Source organism: Pseudoliparis swirei, chromosome 13, assembly GCF_029220125.1.
Source record: "Pseudoliparis swirei isolate HS2019 ecotype Mariana Trench chromosome 13, NWPU_hadal_v1, whole genome shotgun sequence".
Classification (NCBI taxonomy): domain Eukaryota; kingdom Metazoa; phylum Chordata; class Actinopteri; order Perciformes; family Liparidae; genus Pseudoliparis; species Pseudoliparis swirei.
The window spans coordinates 4,076,411-4,102,252 of NC_079400.1; the positions used below are offsets into that span (position 1 = coordinate 4,076,411).

General features: G+C 42.2%; 1 protein-coding gene across 1 annotated transcript; it reads right to left on the bottom strand.

Annotated features, from left to right (window-relative positions):
* Positions 1-1,144: 1,144 nt before the first annotated feature.
* On the bottom strand, positions 1,145-17,747 carry cpn1 (carboxypeptidase N, polypeptide 1). The gene is made up of 9 exons (XM_056430303.1): positions 17,389-17,747; positions 14,309-14,505; positions 12,281-12,436; positions 7,383-7,559; positions 7,190-7,301; positions 5,121-5,260; positions 4,345-4,444; positions 1,724-1,842; positions 1,145-1,552 (listed from the first exon to the last, which is right to left on the bottom strand). The coding sequence occupies exons 1-9, from the start codon at positions 17,621-17,623 to the stop codon at positions 1,442-1,444; spliced, it is 1,347 nt and encodes a 448-aa protein (XP_056286278.1). The 5' UTR covers positions 17,624-17,747; the 3' UTR covers positions 1,145-1,441.
* Between the last annotated feature and the right edge of the window lie 8,095 nt (positions 17,748-25,842).

The window sequence follows — 25,842 nt, forward strand, 5'->3', positions numbered from 1 at the left end:
AATAAGAAGGGGCTTTTTTTTTTTTTTTTGTACTGTGAAAATACATGGTTCACATGTACTTCCTGTCAAAGGAATTCAAACTGCACCCTTTCCAATGAAGGATGTAATCTTGCATTTGACAAACACATTCATGTAACAGAAACACATTTATTAAAATCAAACCAAGACACAGATGAGGAGAAATATGTATATTTATGTGATTGTGCATTTTTCTACCAGACATTTTCTGCCACTTCCAGGGAGCTGAGGATCAACAATTCTGTAAACTTCATCTTCAGAATGAGAATTTCACATTTTGTTGTCAGTGTGACAGAAAATGTGTATTAGAAAATGATCAGAAAAGCACGAGGAAGTTTTAGGACTTCACCACCAAGAAACTGTGAATTCTTGTTGGTTTTCTTCGATCCTCGGATGATGGAAAATATGTTCTGCACAGTCAGTTATTCATTGGAAAGTAGTGACGATACAGAATAAATATAAACGTTGCTTATTTATCAATGTGACAAATAATAATCTTGATTGTCTTCTTTTGCATGAGCCTGTTTCTTGGATAGTTCAGTTCAAATGTATTTTATATTATAACTGAACATTGACTAACAGAGAAATTGTTCATTCCGGATACAGTTCAAAGCAAATCTTTACTTTGTAAGTGAAGCCAAATGATTTGTTTTGCATATTTAGCCTGGAAAGAGGACTTAATCAACTTGACTTATTCATCCAGATGTTGCAGCTGCAGCACAAAGGCTCAAGCATGTAAGCAGACCAAGTAAAAACAGGTTTTTCCTATAGCTGAAGTTAGGAGGGATCAGTGTTGATCGCTTCCTCGTAGCAGGGACATCTTCTGGTGGACTTTGATCAAAATGTTTCGGGTGAGCCAGGATTGTCTGAGAATGAGAAGAGATCTTAAACATCCCACTGAAATATTTATAAAAATATTCTCTGCAGTTTATGTTTGGTTGTTTAATTGCTTTTCTTTCTTTACTGACTTCCTTTCATCTTTACATCTGTTTTAGGGTGGATTGAACAATGATATATAATTATTTGCATCGTTGTTGTAATCGGGAGTGAGGAAACAATTCTGAACTTTATTCAAGTGCCTTAAAGACCAATTATACCGCAAATAAAGCAAAAAAAAATGTCAAAGGATGGTAAATGATGACAGCAAACACATTTATTTCACTTTAAATTTTCATCAAAATCCAAAAAATCCTTTACAAATACAGGATAGCTGTGTTCATACAAATCAACACTGTTACATAAATACACCAGGTTTGCAACACAAAAAAACACAAAGGTTTGATATACAAAGGACTACAAAGGTGAAATTACATACATATATAATGGTACATTTTCATTTCCACAATGTGTATGTGAGTGTACGTTTTATGTGGGATTTTCAGTATATGTGTATATAATATGTTTATGTACTATTGTCCATGTCTCATCTCGGGCCGAGTTTTAAAGCGGATTTAGGAGATGAGAGGTTCTTCTTGCCGTTGTGAGGCTTCACTTTCAGGTTTTGTTTTGGTGCCGTTTTCAAGTAAAAATCCAGCTGTGAGGGAAGAGATTAGGAACAAGGTGTGAGGAATCAAGACCGAGTCCATTTCCAGAATACAAGAACATACACACAAGTCGGAACCACAAGCTAAGTCTGGGTCTCTAAATTAATATTTAAATGACTTACAACCTACTTTTAAAATAAATGAATATCTTAGAAACACACCTGTGTGGCCTCGGCTGGTCCCACTGTGACAGTGCTGGTGGAGGGAACGTAACCGGTGGCTGACGTTATCACAGTGTAGGTGCCTGGTAACAGAAGTCTGAAATAGTCGCCTTCCACTCCTGGAAGAGCACACATGGGAAAAGATGTGAAAACATGCAACTACATTTCAAATCTTTAATTACACAGCATTAAAAGAGGCATTAAATTCCTTTATTGAAGTAAAAGTAGCAATGTACCACCCAAAAAGTATTTGGTATTGGCATGAGCCGATTGTGAGAGGATAGGCCCCTGGTCATGCATCCTCAAGGGCCCATCACCCCTTCTACATAGGAGCGGGACACACAGACTTCAAGTTGTTGAGCCTCTTTTGTTCTTGTCTTATGTCTCTTTGTCGTCGTTACACATCTCTCTGTGGTTTCGCATCTCTTTGTAGTCTTTTTTGTTGCATTGTGGTTGCAATGTTGTGTCTATGTGTCTCTTTATGGTTGTTTTGTGATTGTGAGTCTATGTGTGTCTCTTTGCAGCTGGTTATAATCTCGTTGTTTTGGTCTCTTTGTATTATCATTGTGTCTCTTTCTGGTTGGTTTACGTCCCTTTGAGAGACCTTTTGCAGTCGAAGGCCCCCGACACGTTAGGCCCCTGGACCTGTACCCCGTAGGCCAGTTCAGTATCTCTGTAATCTCTCCAATCAAATAAAAAAATCAATCAGACGTGTGCCATCTGTGTCGTTTGAAATGTTTTCAGGTAAATCATTTCATAAAATTTCACAGGTATTAATTCCATCTATAAACTATTTATGTCTTCATTCTGGAAAATCAATCCATTGGAATTAATCAGTCCTCTATACTTGTTCCCGTTCAAAGAAACCCATAACCCATCGGTCGATTGTATAACAGGTCTGTGTGCAGTACCACTATTCATCCACTAGATGGAGACACAAGCCGTGTTTTCACATGGAAAGAGTGCAAATCCTCTTCAACTAAATGAATATACAGGACTGTCTCAGAAAATTAGAATATTGTGATAAAGTTCTTTATTTTCTGTAATGCAATTAAAAAAACAAAAATGTCATGCATTCTGGATTCATTACAAATCAACTGAAATATTGCAAGCCTTTTATTCTTTTAATATTGCTGATTATGGCTTACAGCTTAAGAAAACTCTAAAATCCTATCTCATAAAATTTTAATATTTCCTCAGACCAAGTTAAAAAAAAGATTTATAACAGCTGAGTGTTTGTCAAGGCTCAGGAAACCCTTGCAGGTGTTTCGAGTTAATTAGACAATTCAAGTGATTTGTTTAATACCCTACTAGTATACTTTTTCATGATATTCTAATATTTAGAGATAGGATATTTGAGTTTTCTTAAGCTGTAAGCCATAATCAGCAATATTAAAAGAATAAAAGGCTTGCAATATTTCAGTTGATTTGTAATGAATCCAGAATGCATGACATTTTTGTTTTTTTAATTGCATTACAGAAAATAAAGAACTTCATCACAATATTCTAATTTTCTGAGACAGTCCTGTATATGTATGTGGAATGTATATATGTATGTATGTATGTGTATGTATATATATATATATATATATATATATATATATATATTGTTTTTTATTTTATTTGTTATTTTTTTCTTTATTTTATATTAATTTTCTGATTTATTTTATTTTAACTTAGGATAGGAATTTATAAGCATTTTTTGCTTCTACCTATACCTTTTCAGTTTTTTTCTTTTGCATATTATATAGAATAATATTGTATTGTATTTGATTTGATTGACTGAATAAAATAAAATACACGATACAGACGACTGGAATCAACTCAAAATCGATCCAGACATTGAAGTAGCGACGAAGCAGCAAAGGTGAGACGTACTTTACGGGTACGGCTGAATAAAGTGAAGTTGATTTGTGCTCTCCTCGTAGAGCGATGAGGTGCGTGCCGTTGGGATAAGTGGCGTCGCAGCCCTCATGACGTCATTACGTCTGTGTGATCAGCTTAAAGTCGCAAAACGTCTCGCGCCACTCGTGGCCATGCACAGGTAGCTTGTTTTTGTTTTATGCTCATAAAGTTAATTGTTGTTCGAATTGCTTCACTCAGGTACACATGTTAATCATGAGCCGAGATTATTTACTTTATGAGGGTATGCAGGATGAATATATTGCTTCCTGTTAAGTAAGAAAAGTAAAAGTACCCACCTGATGGAGCTACAATGCTGGGTAAAATATTACAGATGCTTTAGATCTTTAACATGTAAACATAATTTTGCCTGATTTTGGCTATTTTATGCTGTTGTTGGGTGGTTTAATTCACTTTCTAATAATACATCTGAATGTGCTCATTTTAAAATATTTTATAAACTACATTGTCAAATACAAATACCGTAAATTTTATTGCATTTCCAAAATTGACCACAAGGTTACGCCTTGTTCTGTTTCAATGTGAGCAGGATAAACTGCACTATTACTATGCAGCATCAGCCGCTAATCACACACACACACGCACACACACACACACACACACACACACACACACACACACACACACACACACACACACATAAAGCAGGAAATGACACATATTTTCCACATCTTTTTGCCCCTGCTGCCCCTTCTCACCACTGGTCACATCGTGGTTGACGCCAGCCACCGAGACCTGAGCTTTGCCTATTGGGTTGTTGTTTTCATCATACACCATGCCTTTTATCCCATGATGCACCTGGAATACAAAAAAAGTCATTTTTCCATCTCATGTGGCCAACTTCTAACAGTACTTTCTTATTCATGAATCACGTCATATGTGAAATGTTATCGGGTATGTGTGACCATAGCTGGCTGTGTGTTTGCATGCTGTAATGACTTAGGGCATTGAATGTAAGTCCAACCCGGTCAAACACTACATTTCCAATGCAACCTTTTAAAAAACCGTAGAACTTATGAACCTTATGTTCTGCAACAGGCATACAGGCAAACAAGACCAAACAGCCCCTTTCAGTTTGGTCTGTTTAATTGGTGCTGGAGGAAAAAAAGGGTGCATTTCTGAGCCGTCCCTTGAGGCTCAAGAAACACTATTAGGGGCAATGCATTTCTGTATTTTATCTCAGTACTCTGACAAGCTTGGATAAAGGATATTTGTCTTAAAACTACGGCTTTTCATACTTGACAGAGGAAAAAAAGTCAGTTTTCTTTCATTAAACTGATTTTCAACCACCTCATTTAAAGTCACTTCATCTATTCTAGGGAGTCCCAGACAATATTTACAAGAAGCCAGAGTGTTGGACTCGTGACTTTTGGTGGTTAGGTTTTTGTGTGTAACTATATTTGTGTGCACTAAGTTGTAAATTACGCTGAATTTGCAAAATAGTGACATTGTGTGTTTGTGTTTGTGTTCTGACCTGTTCAAGGTATGAAACCAGGGCTTCTCGGTTGCCCAGCCATTCTCTGGGCAGTGCGGATGCGGGAGGAAACTTATCACAGCTCAGCTCCAGGGTGATCTCGAAGCAGTTGGTGTACAAGTAGTTGAAGTCCTGCATGCCTGAAACACACAGAAGAAGATTCTACTTCAGATGTCCTTATTTCCTTATTTATTTCCTTATAAGCCTTAGTTTGCCTCTTTAAAGAAACGTTCAGATTTAGGATTTATTATTTCTGTCCATTTACAAAACACATATTTTAATCAGTGAGACATTGGAGCTTATACTATATATATATATATTTGTTATTACAATCCACTGCATTTGTCTGTTTTGACAGAACTCAAACATATTTCATATTTCAAAAACAGAATTGCTTTTTTAAAACCTGAGTTTTTGACATCCATCCACGTGAGGCCATGATTTGGAGGGAACGTTCACATTTGACTTTACAGACCATGACATCACACTTGGAGTCGAAGGAGCCGGTTGAATAAACATAACATGCTCCTGCTAAATGCAACCGTGGGCGCTTTCATCAAATTCAAAAGCTTGCATGACTCAAGCGAAAAGCTCAACAGATCCACATTCCAAGGAACGATCCGGACGAGTCCAGGCCAGGTTTACGCCTCAAAGACACGGCTATTGTTATTGTTGCAGTTACAGATTAACTGGACTGAAATTGAATAAATGCCCTGGAAGTTTGATGAATTTGGAATACTGTAGCTTCCAAGCATTTTATGGCAAAAGCAAACGGGGGAGGGGGGGAAGAGGACTGCCAGTGCCTGAGCTCGTATAACACCTAATGGCCTGCAGGCGGTCGGTGCCAGTAAATCACATTATATTAAAACAAACCCCAATAACAGATTAACTGGGCATTCTGTCTGCTTTCATAGCCCACACAAAATATCAGAATAAACTTAAAAGATGTCCAGTTGCTTTTCTAGGCGCAATTAGTAGTCAGTAAATCTGAAATGGTTAACTGCTGACAGGACTCACAGGAGGACTCTACACTACAGTCAATGCACTAAAAGCGTATATTTAAATATGATCTATTATAGCACTGTTGGCTTAGTTGGTATTGAAATCACTTTGGGGAAAAAAGTTATGTTATGCCTTTCACACATTTTCTTTTTGAAACAATAATGGCAGAGGAGTGTTCAAAAAGGACGGGTGATGTTAATATGTTTTCAGCATTCGATAGAAACTTTTTCTTTATTAAAGTTGTGGATTAAATGTTAATATTTCCTCCCATTTGGGGACTGTAATACAAAATAAACAGAATTAAGAGGCTGTATGAAGGTACATGTGGTTATGAGGGTGGCTCAACCCTGTGGTTCACTTTAAACCACTTTTTAATAAAACAGCATGGCCCTCCCTAGCTTTATTAAAATGTCCAATGGACCCTCCCTCCCCTTAACTTCCAAATAAAACCTGCAACACCCCCCAATAACTCTAAAAATGATATTATAGAACTGAATGCCAACAACTTATTTACTGCATGAAAAGGTTCATATCAGTGTTTAATAGGTGCATAAATAGTGTATTATATAAACTTAAGATGGAAATGAAAAATAGAACGTCCACGTTTCACATTAGAAACAACAACAATATAGATGTTCGAACCACGGGCCACTAACTTGTTTTTACGGTTCTAGGATAAAATAGACACAGCTCTGTGCGGCTGAAACTAAATATAAATAATCTGGGGTGACATTAATATTTAGAGGCGATGCTTCCCGTCAGGAGACCCCCGCTAATAGTTTCCCTCAGGTTGTTGCTGCCGCTTGTCTTTTACAAACAGCTCCACCGAGGGTCAGCGGAGGTGCAGCTGTCGGCGTGGAGAAGGTCAAGAAGGTCAAAGGCAAGAGGAGGCCACGGTGAGGGCGTTCATGACGACGCGGGGAACGCTCGCCTCGCCAATAATTCAAAGCGTCTTGAAAGAAGATAATAACGGGCTTTTCATGACTGTAGAGGAGGTTTTTTATGATTATTTAAATGTCTGCTGCTTTGTCTCTTCAGGCTGCCGAGGAGCCGGAGGCGTCGCTCACCTTTGGACAGAGAGTACCAGCTGGCCCCGTTGGTGATCCCCTCATCGAAGAAGTCCCCACAGTTCCAACCCTTGTGCATCCAGCTGTGAGCGTACGAGTAGGTCCTCGCCAGCTGTCATTCACACACACACACACACACACATGAGATGTGACGGCTGTAACATCTGGTCAGAATCTTTAATCCGCAGCACACCTTTCTGAAGATTTTGTCGTCCGGAGTGGACGCGTGCGTGGTCCTCCCCCGAATGCGAGCGTCTCTCGACTTGTCGAACGGGTAGTTGGCGACCACGGCTCCCCCGTGGAGGTTGGCCGACAGGACAAAGTTGTAGTTCTGCATCCACTTTATGACCGCCAACGTCTCCGGCTCAACCTGCGGAGTACGTAGACATCCCTTGAGTCACATGACATATGGGCCTTTAGATTCGAAGATATAAACACACACGGAGACACATTGTCAGAGGGTGCGACTCATCGCATTGCAGGGCAGGAAAGTCCTTCTCAAGGGGCTAACTCTGGTTCTTTCTCAAATATTGTCAAAGTTTACTCCACACATTTTTCCCTAATCCTTAGATTAAACAATCAAATGCCCTCTTGGTGCCTGTTAGACCTATATTGTCATCTTCATCCCAGACCTTTCATAAACAACACGAGTGGACTGAAGACATCTGGTTTTCTTTTCACCCAGAACCCCCGGCGTCTCTGCTTGGCAGGTTATCTGGACAAATCCTAGTTTTCTCTGCTTTACCATATGCAAATATCCCAGCCCTTTTCTTTTTCAAGCACCAGGCTAATCTCTGATTTTCTCAAGCCCCCATCCATTGATCCTCCGGCTTTCCTCGCAGTGTGCTTTCTCCTTCGTATCCTCCAGTGATTCAGTGGATCTCATTTGATCCGGAGTGAAAAGGAATCAGGAATAGTTGGCATTTGATTTCAAAACTGGTATTCGCCATGAGTTTTTGCAAGGTAGAAACACAAGAGTTATTTCAAATGCTCAACATGCAAACTATTGTAAAATACCAATCTGTGGCGTCTCCCGCGCACCGCCAACCTTTAAATTCCACTTTGGGTTGCCATTTATTTTCTCTAAAGTGCTAACTGTCCTCACACTCTCCTAGCCATGTACCACCATGCACACGGAGTCATGCCTCTCCTTGAATACGGTATGTGGGACCATACACAGCTGAAGAATCATCAGAGACGTCTGGCCTTGAAGTGCAGACTCCTGTTTTTAAGACTGACAGGTGTTTATTGTGAGTGGATATTTATATACACTTAGGCATGCTTGAAGTCAGAGCTGCCACCATGGAGTTGGGTTACATATGAAGGACAAACACACACACATACACACTGATGATTATATCTTGTGCAAAAAATGACCATGCCATTTTAAACAAATACACTTAAATCCACATATGCTGGATCACTCAGTGTAACGGATCCCCGTATATCAATCGGCGTGAGACTTTACTGCTGGTGAACTTCTTTATTTCCTTTCTTTCGTTGTATAAACATGAACCAAAACTCTTGAATAAATACCACCTTGTCACCACCGTAAGAGCGTTAGCCTCATACGGGTCCATTAAAACTATGAAAACTTTATATCAAATGCGCATCTGTCCGTAACACTTAGCCGTACCGTCAAGTTTGTATATTAACATAAAATAAAGGTGCGCTTCCTTTTAACATTTCAAAATAAAAGTCAAATTTAGCTCAAAGCGGAAGTAGATTAAAACATATACAAAAATCATTAAAACAATACAATATAAAAAGGCATACATCAAAACCAATAAAGCAGATACAAAATAAGGCAATCAACACAAAACAATAAACCTTTTAAGGGGTTATTTACACTCAGTGTTTCCCAGACAGACGAGGTTAGATTTCACACCGTCTGAGCGATGTTCTCGGCACACCATATCAATTATCTCTGTGTTTTAAAAAAAACAGGAATTCAAATAATGTGTCGGTCCGCTGGTAGTTTCTGAGAGATAGCAGCTGATTTAAGATCAGTCTGCTTGCCTATGAAGCAAAATATGTCTACATTTTGATTCTTTTGGGAATCTTGCTGATAAAAAAAAAGAATTCTTTCCTTTGGATGAGACATCGCCAGTTGGCTAATTAAAATGTAGCATGGTTGAGCCTGCAGGCGAGCACAGGGGGCTTGTTGCTTCATGCCGCCTGTGAGGATGTAATCCCCGGCAGCATGAATGAGGTATCTGTAACAGTGGCACAGTCACTCTTTTGTGTTTGCCTTTCAGGAGGCATTCATGTGGGGAGGCAGCCAGCTCGCGACTGGGAGGACCAGCGCTTTAGTTTTCTCAACACATTTGAAGCCCAGGAACTAGTAAATAGGAACAAAATAAATACAATGAAATCAGTAGCTCTGCTTGGGAACACACTTTTATTTAAATAAATAATAATACTTAAAATAAAAAATGTAACATTATTGTTTTAATCCCCACTTCTTATATATATATATTTATATATATATGTATATAGATATATATGTAAATGGGCATTAAAACAATATATATTCATTTATATATATATATATATATTAAAAATGGGGATTAAAACAATATATATTCATATATATATATACATATAAATTTGTATATGAACTACATTATAATGTGTGTTACAGCATTTTGATACTGTAATTTTAATATTACCAAAATAATAATGCCAAATTTATATATGCTTAGTGTTATAATCTGATGGAAACTAACACTTATATATGCTTATATTTGCTTAATCTAGTGTTATAATCTGCTGGAAACTAACACTTTTACATATATTTGATTACATTTGACTTTTGATACCTCGGGGGGATGTTTTGAAATATGTTCGCAGACATTATACAATTCACGAGTCGTCATACCAGCTCGTGGTTTTCAAGCGGGAGAGACAAAAGAGCGCTCTAACTAAGAGGAAGAACTTTGAGAACAGGAGACTTTGTGGAGTCTGTTGAAGATAAGAAGGCAGCAGACGTGACACCCCCAAGGATATGACCTTAATCCTTAAAAACCTACTTTTCAGGCGACTATTAGCATTAGTTTGAAAGCACACACTCCCGCCCCTCCCTTCTGTCTGTATTTTACACTGCAGTGATCTGAAATAACAAGCGCGTACTGAAATACAGAAGAGTCACCCAGAACAGAACGTTGTCTCTACTGCAGCCGAGCACAATACATCTGCACATGTTTAACCCTCCTGTTACCTTAGGGTCAATTTGACCACATTCAATGTTTAACATCGGTGTTCTTTGGGGTCAATTTGACCCCAGGCTGTTTTTCACTGTGTCAAACATATAAGAAATATCAACTTTTTTATATATATTTAAAGGGCTATTTAGGTAGTCAACAAACAAACATAAAGTACCTCACACTCAAACTTGGAAAACAATATTAATTCTAATAATTTTCTGGAGGTTTTAATTGCTGGGGTCAAATTGACCCCAAGGGTAAAATATGTCAGTAAATATAAAGGTAACAGGAGGGTTAAACATTGATGGTGTCAAATTGACCCTAAGGTAACAGGAGGGTTAAATAAATGTAAGTTTACTATCAGTGTAGAGAAAGTGTGTGCTTCTTATATATTTCTTTATGAATAATGGACCCGACATGTATTTGCAAAGTACCCGACTGTTTCTGCTAAGTTAGAAATATTAGCACAGAGCTTGATTAGTGGGTTTTAATAGTCTATGGGGAGAGTCACGCAGCACCCCAAGGTGGCAGGTAACAGTTACACTATGAGACCGCACACGAGGTCAGTTTAAATTCTCGTGCCGGTGACGAAATGAGAAAAATGTTCAGCTCAAGCTGAAGGTCTTCTCCATATGCAGTACATACGTACATCTTGTATAGTCGCTATGATTCCAAGAGTGAAAGAGCTTCAGAGGACGCTCACTTCCTTTTCAGGGTTTTCAGCTTATTCTGAGTTTTGAATTCATCTCCAGAAATCAATCGACATTTACATCAAACCGATAGGAATAAATAAAATACGCACACTCAGATTATATTTAGAGGTTGCAGGTTTAGATCTAAAGGGTCTTTGTCCCGCTTTGTATTCTCGGTTGGAACTAGTAAGGCTATCACTGTGCCCGGCTGTTTCATTTCGCAAAGACAAAGGAGAGCGGCCTCTTTCTGACCCCGAGGAAGAAAAGCACCGTCTATGTGAGGAGCCATACGTAGGTTTTACAGTAAGATAAGCAAACACAGCCATCCAAACGGGTCAGGCGGCATACGGGCACACATGAAACAGACCACTTATGCAGGGATGTACTGGCTCTACTTACTGTTTCAATTTATGAACAAGTTTTTGTATTATTTAGTGAAAGCTCCACTGCCGCTGGAGTCGACTCCAGCCCCCAAATCTCATGAAATAGTTCATGTCAACAAAGTTCAATCTAAGATAAACCAAGAGCATTATTCAACTCCACACTGAACACACACATGAGACGTGTGCTCATCCATCTCCCTCTCTCCCACACAAGCACATACACTACCGTTCAAAAGTTTGGGGTCACCCAGACAATTTCGTGTCTTCCATGAAAAATCACACTTTTATTCATCAAATGAATATAAAATGTAGTCGAGACATTGACGAGGTTAGAAATAATGCTTAATATTTGAAGTATTAATTTTGTTCTACAAACTTCAAGCTCAAAGGAAGGCCAGTTGTATAGCTTATATCACCAGCATAACTGTTTTCAGCTGTGCTAACATAATTGCACAAGGGTTTTCTAATCAGACATTAGTCTTCTAAGGCGATTAGCAAACACAATGTACCATTAGAATACTGGAGTGATAGTTGATGGAAATGGGCCTCTATACACCTCTGGAGATATTTAATTAGAAACCAGATGTTTCCACCTAGAATAGTCATTTACCACATTAACAATGTATAGTGTGTATTTTGGATTAATGTAATGTTATCTTTATTGAAAAAACAGTGCTTTTCTTTGAAAAATAAAGACATTTCTAAGCGACCCCAAACTTTTGAACGGGAGTGTACATGTATTTGCACACGTGAGCCCACATAGACGGACTGCAGGTCAACGTCTCCCATGTGTTATCCAGTAGCACTGACCTGTTGCTCCCAGTTGTCCGGCAGTGGCAGGTGGTGGTTTCGCCCGTTTGTCTTCTCGTAGTAGTACACCAGTGCGTTCAGGTCGGGAAAGTTCCGGTTCAGATCGATTTCTCTGGCGTTCCCTCGACCCACCAGGTAGCCGTTAAACTCCGGACCCTGTCGACGCACGGACGAAATATCAAGTTTCTCAAACAGCAGCTACAGTTTGGTTGCCTGTTTGTTTTTGTGATTGAATTATGATGTTTTGCCTTCTTGGGTCTTTCAAGCTTTGAATTCATATTGATTGGAAGCAGTTTGCGTATTCCACAAACAACCCCTAAATTAATTTCTACATTTGTTTCTTCCTTTTTTTAATGTATATCACATTTAATTCCCTTGTTTTCCAAACTCAAATCCTTCCCGTAAAAGTGAAAAGGATGTTAATGCTACACAAACAAGAGAACGTTCAGAGACAGTAGTGCAGAGTATTATCAATAAAAGTCTATAATATCGCACAGCAGACACAACATTGATGGATCTCACGACTCTTTTGAGTGAAATGTCTCAATAACTATGGGATGGATTGCCATGAAATGTGATGCAGACATTCATGTTCCTCATAGGATGAATCCGTCATGACTTTTGGTGATCTCTATACTTTTCCTCCAGTGCCATCACCAGGCAAAAAAAATTCCCGAATGACATCCCATCAGCTTCGGCTGTACGATTTGTTTAGTGCTAATTATCATAATAACCTAACCAGCTGACCCCCTTGATTTGAACCGTGGTGAACGTGGTATATAAAGCAGGTGTAGTTCTTTATTTGTTTTTTACTTGTGATTTTTGTATGTATTTTATTATATTTTAATGTGTTGTACTATCTGGACCTTGAGTCTGTAATAAAAGTTTGATTGATTGATTGATTGGTAATATACCTACATTTCAATGGGTTGACAATGTCATTGTAAGCATGCTGAATATCTTCTTTACTGACTATGAAGCAAAAATACTGTAGCCTTTTTCTATTCTTCTTTTTTTTCTCATTTCTACATCTGATACAAATCCCCAAAAAACATTTGTTTCCGAAACAGGGAGGCTGTTGTTGGATTTCTTTCCAGTGCGGACTTTCTGCTCTGCTGTAAAACAACTGAAAGAACAGACTGAACTCTGTATGACTTCAATCTTATGTTTTTTTTTGTTGACGCATTGGCCACGAAAAAAAAAGAAAAGAAAGTGTGTTGCTCAATCTGTACCTAAAAACAACGCTAGGAAATTAAGCAACTTCCCCCATTTATTATCCAGATGCTGCTGATGCATAAAAAAACATCTGTTGATGCAACAAATTATAGTGCTTTGTCTGTGTGTCATCGCAGTGGCAGAGAGAGGGACAGTCGGGTGTCTCTGGTCTCCTCAGGACGTATAATTAGTCTCAAAGAGATCATGTGTGTGTGTGTGGGAGAAAGGGGGGGGTGCATGTGTGTGTTGTTTCACTGCCCATGTAATTACCTTGAAAGCTGGGGGCTTTCTCAGGGAGCTGCTCGATGGGATTATTTCAGACATTAGCAAACAGTGGAAGATTTCATAAAATATATGGTGTTGGCTCTTCGGTCGCACGTCTTCAGTGGATACACACTTTGCATTTTGCACACTGTCTATATTTGGTGTTTTTATATTTAGTTTAATTGCCATTAGTATTGTGTATTGTGTATGCATATATGTTGTATATATACATATATATTTTATTTTATATTTTGCTTTGTATGCTTCTATATCTTTCATCCCTGTTTTTATATTTTATTTTTTATTTTTTATTCATGTGTGTTTGGTTTATTGGTGCTGCTACTGCTCCGACAAATTTCCCCTTGGGGATTAATAAAGTATCTATCTATCTATCTATAAACACTCGCATGAAACCTTTAGATGTATGCTATGCGATGGAGAGAGGTGAGATGTGTGCTGGGATTGAACACACTCAAGGAAAAATGGAAACTTTTTGGAATTGATTGTTGAATAAATGGTGTTTTTTTGTGCACGTATGTCAGCCTGTACCTGCTTGGCAGCCACTTCATAGCCATCCGGGTTCATGGAGGGCAGGATGTGGATGCGCGTGTCGTGGATCAGCCTCGTGATCCGCTGGTTTCCGGCCCGGTACTCCTCGCACATGAACTGGGCGAACTCGATGAGCAGTTCGCGGCCGAGCACTTCGTTGCCGTGCATGTTGCCCACGTACTTGAACTCTGGCTCCACTGGGGAGGAAGAGGAGAGGTGGAGGGGGTCACGAGGTCAGAGAGCCACACGGAGCTGCAGAGCGCGGCATTTAAACTGCCCCTGCCTGATCTCGCACACACACACGCACACACACGTGAAAGCACAGGAGACTCGATAAGCAGGCGGTCTCTTTTCACGTTTTTAATTCCACCACGAGTCTTAATGGGAGTAACTTGAGTTTCTGTATGTTACAGGATTTACATTTACCACTTTATTACCTTCGCCGTGTATTTATTTATTTATTTGTATGCGTGTTATTCGCATAACACAAAAAGTATTAAATCGAATCGCATGAAATTTGGTGGGATGATTGGTTATTATCCGGGGACCATTTGATTAGATTTTGGGATCAATCGGGTCAAAGGTCAAGGTCATAATCTTCTTTTTACCATAGCACGGTCAATTTGTATCCAATTGGCATGCAACTAATGCCAAAATGTTCATAATTCAATGCCCAATCTTGTGATATGCGAAGATATGCGCTCTACCCAGTGCCCGTTCTAGTTATGCTATGCATTCGTTTTACTTGTCAAAATCAGACACCATCATTACCCACAATGCAACATGACCGCCAACATTTCTGTCTGAGGTTCTGGTGTGTTCTGCTTATAGCAACTAATGTAGCCTCGATATGAGGAGCTACTGGTGCCACCATGAGTTGTCCGAGCAGACCCAGTAGTGTGTTGTTTTGAGGTCGGATGCGATATTTTTGTTTTTCTTATGTATTCAACTTCACATTTAAACGAGGAAGATTGTGCTACGCTTTTTCTTTCTAAAAACAATAAGTCCTTTATTTTTTTTGATACGGTAATTCTCATGCTTCTCACAGAGCTGCGTTCTGGGGAGTGATTCGGATTACAACTGATTGAATTATTTGGAGAGGATCATCTGGCATTCCAAGGGGTATCTGTCACTGATTGGGCGAGCCGCCTATCCAAACAGTCTCCCTCTCTGTATCGGGTTCCCTCCTCACAGGGGGCCCTTCATTAATCACTGCTGCAGCGTTGATGCCGCGAAGGACCCCCAAAACCCTGCAGCGACACAGAGCCACTGCTAAACACTTTTGCTTTAACGCTAAAAAGAATGTTTCTTGTACCTTATCTATATGATTTGATCCTAAAAGCATGGCGCGTATAACACTATATTATTGTTTTTGTTTGCACTTGAGAAGGAGTAGGTGTAGGTTTCTGGGCAGTGGGGTATTGTGGGGAGCAGATACTTCCAAATGTATGAACACCCTTCACTCATTGCTTCAGGCACCCAAATGGCAGCTCTCTGCACTGCATTTCACCTCCTTTTCTTTAACGCGGGGCCAACTGGCCTCAGGTTCACGAAACAGTGTTGGCTTCAAAACACACACACACACACACACGCTCGGCAGCATGCGAACGACGTGAACTTCCTAAAGGGTGCAAGGGGGTTGACCCAGGCAGGACCTCAGGTCACTCGCCTCCATGAAGTGCACAGTTCCTGTTTTCCCCCCCTCCGTCATCTCGCAACAGAACGGGCGTACATCCTTCGATTCTCCTGAAGGAAGCCCCTACGTGTGCAAATGCAGACGCAAGCTCGGGCGCAGCCCAAAAGAAAGCATTCCCGTTTAGTTGTTTCTTTCTATTTTAAAAAATGCAAACGAAATTCCCAAGAAATCTTCTCAATCACCGACATGAATGTTTTTCAATTTGCAACCAATGAAGTAAACACCTGGAGAGCTCATTTTGTGGTGGGGAAAGGGGGGGGGGGTGGAGGTAGGGGGGGGGGTTCGGGGGGGATAAGCAAAGCTTTTTTTAAAGCGGGTTTCAGGGTCGAAGCCTCGTCGACTCAAAGTGAACCTCTGTGTCGCGCGCTCAGCTTTAAATCACCACCCGGATCTTGTCATCGGTTAGATGGCAACATTTGAAATGAATCACAGATGTTCACTCTTTTTCTTTTTCTTGTTTTAGAAAAAAAACACTTTTGACGTTTAATTTTTTACTTTGATCTTTCCAAAGCGCCACAGATGTTTATCAAAGGAGACAGCTTGGGGATAACTCCATGTCTTCTTCACATTCATTCACTCAACAAACAAAATGTGTAGCTTTGCATTTCATCTCTTGGAGAAAAAAGCCCCCACAGACTGCTCTGTCTTCTGCCAGCTGCGTTCTCACTCCCCACAGCAAGAAGTGCACAACAAATGGGCAGCCAGTGACTTCCAGTGACTTGTAGCGTGTGCATATAAATCCATAATCAACACTAGAACGGGCACTCGGTAGAGCGCATACCTTCGCATATCACAAGATTGGGCATTGAATTATGAACATTTTGGCATTAGTTGCATGCCAATTGGATACAAATTGACCGTGCTATGGTAAAAAGAAGATTTTGACCTTTTCATGACCTTGACCTTTGACCCAATTGATCCCAAAATCTAATCAAATGGTCCCCGGATAATAACCAATCATCCCACCAAATTTCATGCGATTCGGTTTAATACTTTTTGTGTTATGCGAGTAACACGCATACAAATAAATAAATAAATACACGGCGATCAAAACATAACCTTCCGCATTTTCAATGCGAAGGTAATAACACTATACCCTGTACCCCCACAACATTGTCTAATGCTGATTTATCAGCTTCAATTGTTGCTTATTGCCAGTGTGAGCTTGCTGTCATATTCTAACTCCTTAAAAGTGATTTTCTTGATTAAAACCGAATACTATATTAACTTGGAATTTGCCGTGTCTCTGTTATTATGAGTGATTCCCTACTTTGCAGTTGTTTGAGTCTGGACATGCAGGTGGAGATAAAGAAATCCTTCATCAAAACACCTTTGATCTTATATCCCGCTCATCCTCACTGTGCTGCCAGCAGGAGTTACTCACATGCTTCGTGGATGCCCGGGTTATCGCTGAACTCCAGCACGTAGAGGTGGCGCCCCTCCACGCTGCGCCCGATGCTGTAGATGCGCGTGACGTAGGGGCATTGGCTCTGCACCGCAAACAGGGCTCGCACCATGTCCTCGTAGCGGTGATGCTGGAAGTCTGACCCGCGCACCGAGAGCCCCATCAGCCCCAGCAGGAGAGCAGCGACCCGGGGGAGAGTCCAGCCGCGCTGCATGGTCCCTCGGCCCAAGTGGCGCAGGAGGAGAGGAGGGGAGGTCTGGAGAGGAGGCTCGCTGCAACGCCGCGACCCTCTTTGAGATGTGTGTGGATCTCCTCACACACCAAACATGCTGCTCTCTGCTCCTGTCCTCTTCTTTCTCCTGCTCTCCCTCTCCTTGTGCCTCCTCCCACACACAGTCCTCCTCACACTGAAGAGCAAGTAAGGACAGCCCCCTGCTCCTTCTTTGTCTCACTCTCGTCCTCCAACAGCTGCTTCTCTCCCTCTCTTTTCTCCCTTTGGGTGCTTATCAAGTACATGCGACTTGCTTTATTGGCGCTTCGAGGACTTCTGCCTCGAGTAGTTGGCCCCCGTGGCCCCCTCGGCTCTGTGCACACACAATCGGAATTTCATTCTGTCTCTGAGAGTTTTTCTCTCCGTTTCTTTGTCTCTAACTCTTGTTCTCCGCTCCCTTCCTGGGAAAGAGGGGCTGTTTCCACGGCACTGCGCTCCCCAACCCCTGCAGCCCTCAATCATCCATTCATTAACTCTTAAGTCAACAGACAACCCCTGTGTGTGTGTCTGTGTGTGTGTGTGTGTGTGTGTGTGTGTGTGTGTGTGTGTGTGTGTTTCTGTGCGTGCGTGTGTGCCTGCACTCAGAAGAATCAGTGTAAGAGCTCTTTCGCAACCTTTGGACTTTTTATTTTTTTAACATTTTTTTTTAAATGGTTTATTTAATAAGGGACAGTGCACATTGATAAAAACATTGCAGTAAATGTGCCAGAGTTAGCCAAGAGGCTATTTTTCATCTGTAGTCCCAAACATTTTGTTGCTCCGTTTCCTCGTAGCCCCATTCACACACACATACACACACACACACATGCATACACTGATGGCCCGGAGAAGAAAGACCAAATGCTGCAATTAAACTTCTGAAATACAGTATATGGGTTGATGCCAACACGTATTCACCCCCCACAAACACGCATGCACGCACTCACACACACACATGTACTGCAGAGTATGCAAGGGGTGCTGTCAATCAAACCTGCTGGAGAAAAGAGGAGCTTTCTCACAGCATGTTGTGCAATCGCTTGGATTTTTTTTAATTTTAAAGAGAGAAGAAAGGGCAAACATGAAGCAAGAGAAAGAGTCACAGATGGAGAGTTGAGTAACACGCGGCTCAAGGGGAAGGAGAAATGTCCAAAAAGATATAAAAGAGAGGAATAATAACAAGAAGGATGGAGAGAAATCAGGAGAAAAACAAGGACGATATGGTTTCATTGCATGAAAATGTGCTTCTCTACTATTTTCCTCAAGATGTTAAGCTGAAAGTGTGCTTCTCACATCTATAAATATTATCAGTGCCATTCTGAATGACCAGCTGGAGTGATTCGGGATGCTTTGGACTTTCCTCATTGTCCCTGCTGGTGATTGTTTTTCTTCTGCTTTCTGTTTTCTTTACATCTGATTCTACCCTCACCCCCCACCTCCCACCCCCAGCAGTGGGTTCCAGCAAGCTTTCCTGGATGTTTTCTGGTTGCTTGCTGTGCAGGTTGGGAAGAAGTACGTCGGCCTGTGGATGAATGAATTCACATGGAAGTTGCACTACGAGCCCATTCAGAATTGGTTTTATAATATATTTGTCTTGGTATTTTTCCGGATAAGAATTAGAGAAAATATGAATGTGACATTACATTACATTACATTACATGTCATTTCAACCTAGAGTACAAACTAAGAACAACAAGAATACAGCTGTCCTGATGTCAGTGGGGAGCTGTTCCACCACTGAGGAGCCAGGACAGCAAACAGTCTGGATTCGAGTGATTAGCCGAGTGCAGTTGGCTGTTGCCGAGCGGGAGAACGTGTCGGGGTGTACGGTGTGACCATATCCCGGATGTAGACGGGCCCGATCCGTCTAGAGCACGCACGCCAGGACCAGTGTTTTGAAGCGGATGCGAGCAGCCACCGTAAACAGTGGAGAGGAGAGAGGCGGGTGGTGTGTGGTGTTCCGGAGGCTGAAGACCAGGGAGGGGGCGTGAAATGACCAGAGCCTGGATCAGAACCTGCGCCGCCTCTCTAAGAGAAGAGGAGGATTCTCCTGATGTTGTGCAGCATGTACCTACAGGAACGCTGTCAGTCGCAGCGATTGTTGGCTCAGGAGAGTTGACTGTCGTTCCTGGCAGTCCGGTAGGGGCCAAATAAGCTGTTGAAGGTGATAGTCAGGTCGTGAGCAGACATCCACTGAGAGATGTCAGTCAGACAGGCAGAGATTCGTGCCGCCACCCGTTGTTTCGACGGGAAAAAAAGAAGATCAGTTGGGTGTCATCAGCATAGCTATGGTAGGAGAAGCCATGCGAACGAATGACAGAGCCGAGAGAATTTGTGATACAGAGAGAGAGGGGGGGGAGGACGGCTTGAGGAACAAGTTACCCGGTAGGTGCGTTTAAGGTAGGAAGAAAATGCTGCAGAAAGGTCGAGAAGGATAAGGACAGAGAAGCTGCTCAGAGACAGCAAGGAGGCCGTCTCTGTCGAGTGGCCCCCTTGAACCAGACTGGTGAGGGTCAGAAGGTGTTACTGTGGAGATAGGAGGACACTTGGCTCAAGATAGCTCGCCCAGAGTTTTGGAGAGAAAGGAAGAAGAGAGGTCTGTAGTTGCTGACTTCAGGCGGGGTCGAGGAGTTTCTTCAGGAAACAGCCAGTTGAGAGGGAGCTGTTAATAAGATGGGTGAGGAAGGTCAGAAGGTCAGGAGCAATAGCCTGGAGAATGGGAGACGGGACGGGTCAAGGGCGAGGGTGGGTCGTCGCGGAGGTCACCAAGCTAAGAACTTGATTGGGAGACAAGGGGGTGAAAGAGGAAGGAGGGGATGAAGTTAGTGTTGGTGAGGTGATAGAAGATGGATTTGTAAAGGAGGAGCGTATGTCGTCTATCTTGTTTGTTGGTGACAATTGGTGCTCTCAAAGAATATAAGTATTAATTATAGCAGCTTCAATTGTTTGCATCTTGAGAAGTCAGACAATATTGAGGGTATTTGACAATATTTCAATGAACACACATCAAGCCATTGTGGGAACACTTTATATTAAATCCCCCGGTTTAACATGCATACGCAGTACATAAACACTTTTTAAAATGTTTATATACTGTGTATGAATGTTAAACAGGGAGAAGACACACTTTAATGTGGCTGTAATAGCATATAACTAGAACGGGCACTCGGTAGAGCGCATACCTTCGCATATCACAAGATTGGGCATTGAATTATGAACATTTTGGCATTAGTTGCATGCCAATTGGACAAAAATGTATCGTGCTATGGTAAAAAAGATTTTGACCTTTCCATGACCTTGACCTTTGACCCGATTGATCCCAAAATCTAATCAAATGGTCCCCGGATAATAACCAATCATCCCACCAAATTCCATGTGATTCAAGAAGATTTGACCTGTTCATGACCTTTGACCTTGACCTTTGACCCGATCGATCCCAAAATCTAATCAACTGGTCCCCGGATAATAAACAATCATCCCACCAAATTTCATGCGATTCGGTTCAATACTTTTTGAGTTTTGCGAATAACACGCATACAAATAAATAAATAAATACACGGCGATCAAAACATAACCTTCCGGCATTTTCAATGCGAAGGTAACTAGAACGGGCACTCGGTAGAGCGCATGCCTTCGCTGCAGCCACTTTTTTGGTACTTGGCATAAGAGTGTGGGGAGCTTGATGTCATGTGAACATTCTGACATTAGTTGCATGCCAATTGGATACAAATTGACCGCGCTATGGTAAAAAGAAGATTGTGACCTTTCATGACCTTGACCTTTGACCCGATCGATCCCAACATCTAATCAAATGGTCCCCGGATAATAACCAATCATCCCACCAAATTGCATGCGATTCGGTTTAATACCTTTTGAGTTATGAAGTTTTGAGTATCTGTATATTTATATCGATGTATGTGTGTGTATTTATGTATGTACATTCAAGATTCAAGATTCAAGATGTTTTATTTGTCACATACACACACAGGGTGTGCAGTGAAATGAAAGTGGCAATGCTCAGCCGGAATGTGCACGGGCAACAAGTACACACTATTTACAATAAAAAACAACACAATATTTACAGTAAGTGTGTGTGTGTGTGTGTGTGTGTGTGTGTGTGTGTGTGTGTGTGTGTGTGTGTGTGTGTGTGTGTGTGTGCCTAAGAGGGGCAGTTGTGTGGGTCTATGTGGGGGTCCTGGTGAGGTCGGAGTTCACAGTCCTGATGGCCTGAGGAAAGAAACTCCGTCTCAGTCTCTCTGTTCTTGCAGCGTGACTACGGAGGCGCCTGCCTGACCGCAGCAGCTGAAACAGTCTGTTGTTGGGGTGGTGAGGATCCTTCATGATCCTGCCGGCTCTGGTTCTGCACCTCCTGGTGTACAAGTCCTGCAGGGTGGGGAGTGTAGTTCCAATAGTGCGTTCAGCCGAACGCACTACTCTCTGCAGAGCCTTCCTGTCCTGAGCGGAGCAGTTGCCAAACCAGGCTGTGATGCTTCCTGTCAGGACGCCTCTACAGCTCCAGAGTAGAAGGACTGAAGGATCCTCTGGGAAACTTTAAATTTCCTCAGCTGCCTGAGGTGGTAGAGGCGCTGCCTTGCCTTTCTCACCAGAGTGTCTGTGTTCGTTGACCATGTCAGATCCTCGGTGATGTGGACTCCCAGGTATTTATACCCGCTCACCCTCTCCACAGTAGTCCCGTTAATCCCCAGTGGTGAGTACGTCCTCTGTTGTTGTACCCTCCTAAAGTCCACAATCAGCTCCTTAGTTTTGGTGACATTCATGATGAGGCTGTTGTCCTGGCACCAGAGTGACAGATCAGCAACTTCCTCCAGGTAGGCCTTCTCGCGTTGTCGGAGATCAGGCCCACCACCACTGTGTCATCCGCAAACTTGATGATGGTGTTGAGCTGAACCTGGCCACACAGTCATGTGTGTACAGGGAGTACAGTAGGGGCTGAGGACGCAACCCTGGGGGATCCTGTGTTCAGGGTGAGGGATTTGAGGTGTGTCTGCCCACCCTGACCACCTGTGGCCTGGCGGTCAGGAAGTCCAGGATCCAAGCACACAGGGGTGTTCAGTCCCAGCTCAATCAGCTTGCCGCCAGTCTGGAGGGACTATGGTGTTGAAAGCTGAACTATAATCAATGAACAGCAGTCTCACATAGCCCCCTCTGGCTGTCCAGATGAGAGAGTGTGGTGTGCAGTACCTGGGAGACAGCATCATCCGTGGATCTGTTTGGGCGATAAGCAAACTGCAGCGGGTCCATGGAGGAAGGGAGGAAGGCGCAGATGTAGTCCTTTATCAGCCTCTCAGCATTTCATGACCACCGAGGTGAGGGCCACCGGTCGGTAGTCATTCATACATGCTGGAGAAGCATTCTTGGGCACAGGGACAATAGTGGATCTCTTGAAGCAGGCGGGGACCACGGACTCAGCCAGGGAGAGGTTGAATATTGTGGTGAACACTGGAGCTAGCTGGTTAGCACAGGTCTTCAGTACTCGCCCAGATATGCCATCTGGACCTGCAGCTTTCCTGGTGTTCACCCTCAACAGAGCCCTCCTCACACTGTGCTCGGTCACAGAGAGTGTGTGTTCATCCCCAGCGGTAGAACTCACCTCGGCTACGCTTAACGGTGTTGTTGTTAGCCGGCGAGCTAGCGCTGTTGTTGCTAGCCTCAAACCGTGCATAAAATGAGTTCAGGTCGTCCGCTAGGGATGCGTCGGCACTCACCATTGCGCGGGGTCTGCTCTGGTAGTCTGTGATAGTCCGTAGCCCCTGCCATAGGCGCCTGGTGTCGCGCTGCTCCATCTGTGATTCCACTCTGTCTCGGTACCTCCTCTTGGCCTCCTTCACCGCCCTCCTCAGTCCATAGACCGCTGCCTTGTACTCGTCCATGTTGCCGGATACAAGACCGGAGTTATAGGCAGCAGTACGGGCGTTCACAGCTTCACGGATGGATCTATCAACCCACGGCTTTTGGTTAGGAAAGACCCTAACTTTTACCGTGGGGACGATGGTGTCCGCTAGCGTTGCTATGAGGCTCATTGCTACTATGTGTATATATCAGAGATCCTGCTCTGTAGATCAACTCAGTTTTTCTTCTGCTTTCTGTTTTCTTTACATCTGGTGATCCTATCTACCCCCACCCCCCACCCCCCAGCCCCAGCCCCACCCCCCACCCCCAGTCCCAGTGCACACTGAGGCTGAAGTGTTCAGACCTACCAAACGACTGACACCTGTCTTTACAGCTCGTGACCACTAGGGGGCAGTGTATACCAACGTAAACTGAGAATATACTTGACCACACCTCATGCTTTCCTTATATTATTCTTATTTGCACAGCAAAATAACGCCTACACTCTTAATTCAGAGGTTCAGACAATAGAAATATTATTTTCACTGACACTTTACACTTCTTTAAATTAGTATTTTTCCCCCCAAAATGGGATCTATTATACACTTATACTAGAGTTGCTATCTTATTGGAACATGTGTTGACTCCCGATGGAACCGCTCGGTTTAAGGATGTTATGATAACAGAGTCCACTGGGTATTGCTGTGTCTTTTAATAGCATGCCTTTTAATTTCGCCTTCACAAGGTAAGCAACAAAAAAGCCACTTCAGGTATGAGGACTCAAAGGTAGAAGCACATTTCTTCAACATGTTTTAGTTTCAGAGATCTTACTGAACAGAATGATGTGATACACAAACAAAAACGATCTAATAAGTGAAAGTTATTTCCTAAAAACATGCTCTACCAAACGGTTCATTTGTTGAAGCAATGCAATTAAAATCTACTCTGACTTCTGATCGTTCATTAATGTTAATGTTATATATTTATTGATAATGATGCAGAAATCATTTCATGGACATGATTTTTTTAAAGTAGTGATTCTTACCAAATAAAATAACAATATGTACGAAATAAAACACTTATTTACCTTCATTGTTGTTAATAACTTAACACATGTAATTGTTATAATAAAAGCTCATTATATCAGTATTATTTTTCAACATTTCTGATTTGTCCCCCCTAATAAACCTAAATAAATAAACCTCTTAACAAACTGAATTGAATTGAATATAGTACATATGTTGAATAATGCATGTGAATAACACTAGTTCCGTCAATACTAATTGTATGGGAACACATCGACACATGCCTATGAGTCAATTACCTTAATGTCAGTAGATGTTTCGTTTTTCACTTTCACCATGAAGCCACTTCTCCAATGTATTGCGGACATTAAGAAGAGTAAATGAAGCTATTTAATGTTAGGACATTTGATTATTATCCTTCCTGCTGCTGCCAGGCTGCACAACACACTGCAGTAGATCGATAGATCCTGGCAAACTCAGCACTTTACTCAGCACTTTACTTTATTTTCCCCCTGTATATTTAGTATTTAGTATTAGTATTTAGTTTTTTTGTATTGTGTTTTGTGTTTTATATTTATTTTCATTGATGCTCTGATGTGCACCGCTGCTGTGATTTTTGAGATTTCCCCACTGTGGGACAAATAAATGAACATCATATCATATCATATTACACTATATCCTAAGTGACAATCAGCACTTTTAAACACATACCAGAGTGCTCAGCATTACAGTATGTGTCAAAATAAGAGTCCCGAGTCGGGACAGTGACTCGCCCGGAACCCCCGACCCGCCCGGAACCCCCGACCCGCCCTCCACTACAGAAATATACGAAACCTTCTCCCGGCCAGGCAGAAAGATGTCAGTGGTTTTGGATATTGCGAGTAATGCGAGTGGAAGTGTGGGCGGGGCTTAGATCAGCGACACGCCGCCAGTGTTCCAGCCGTAATTAATGCAGCAGTGGCTGAACATGCAGATGTGCCTCCACGCCTCGGTACTCCGTCGGCTGCGGTCCGGCTGCGCGCTCCCGCCGCGCCCCATTTCAGTGTGTGTGTGCGTGTAGCTGTGGCTCGACCCGCGTGCACGCGGACGACGCGGCGGACATGCTGTGCGCGGACACAAAGTCGCCGCCGTGTCGTGGGCGGAGTCACATCAGTGGGCGGGGCGCGAGGGAGGCTCGGACCGGGCCACGCGGATGCACCTGAGCTAAATTTTGAGTGTCATGGCAAAGGCTGTGAATACTTATGTACATGTTATGTTTTCATTCTTTATTTTTAACAGATTTGCAAAAATTAGCAAAAAACAGTTTTC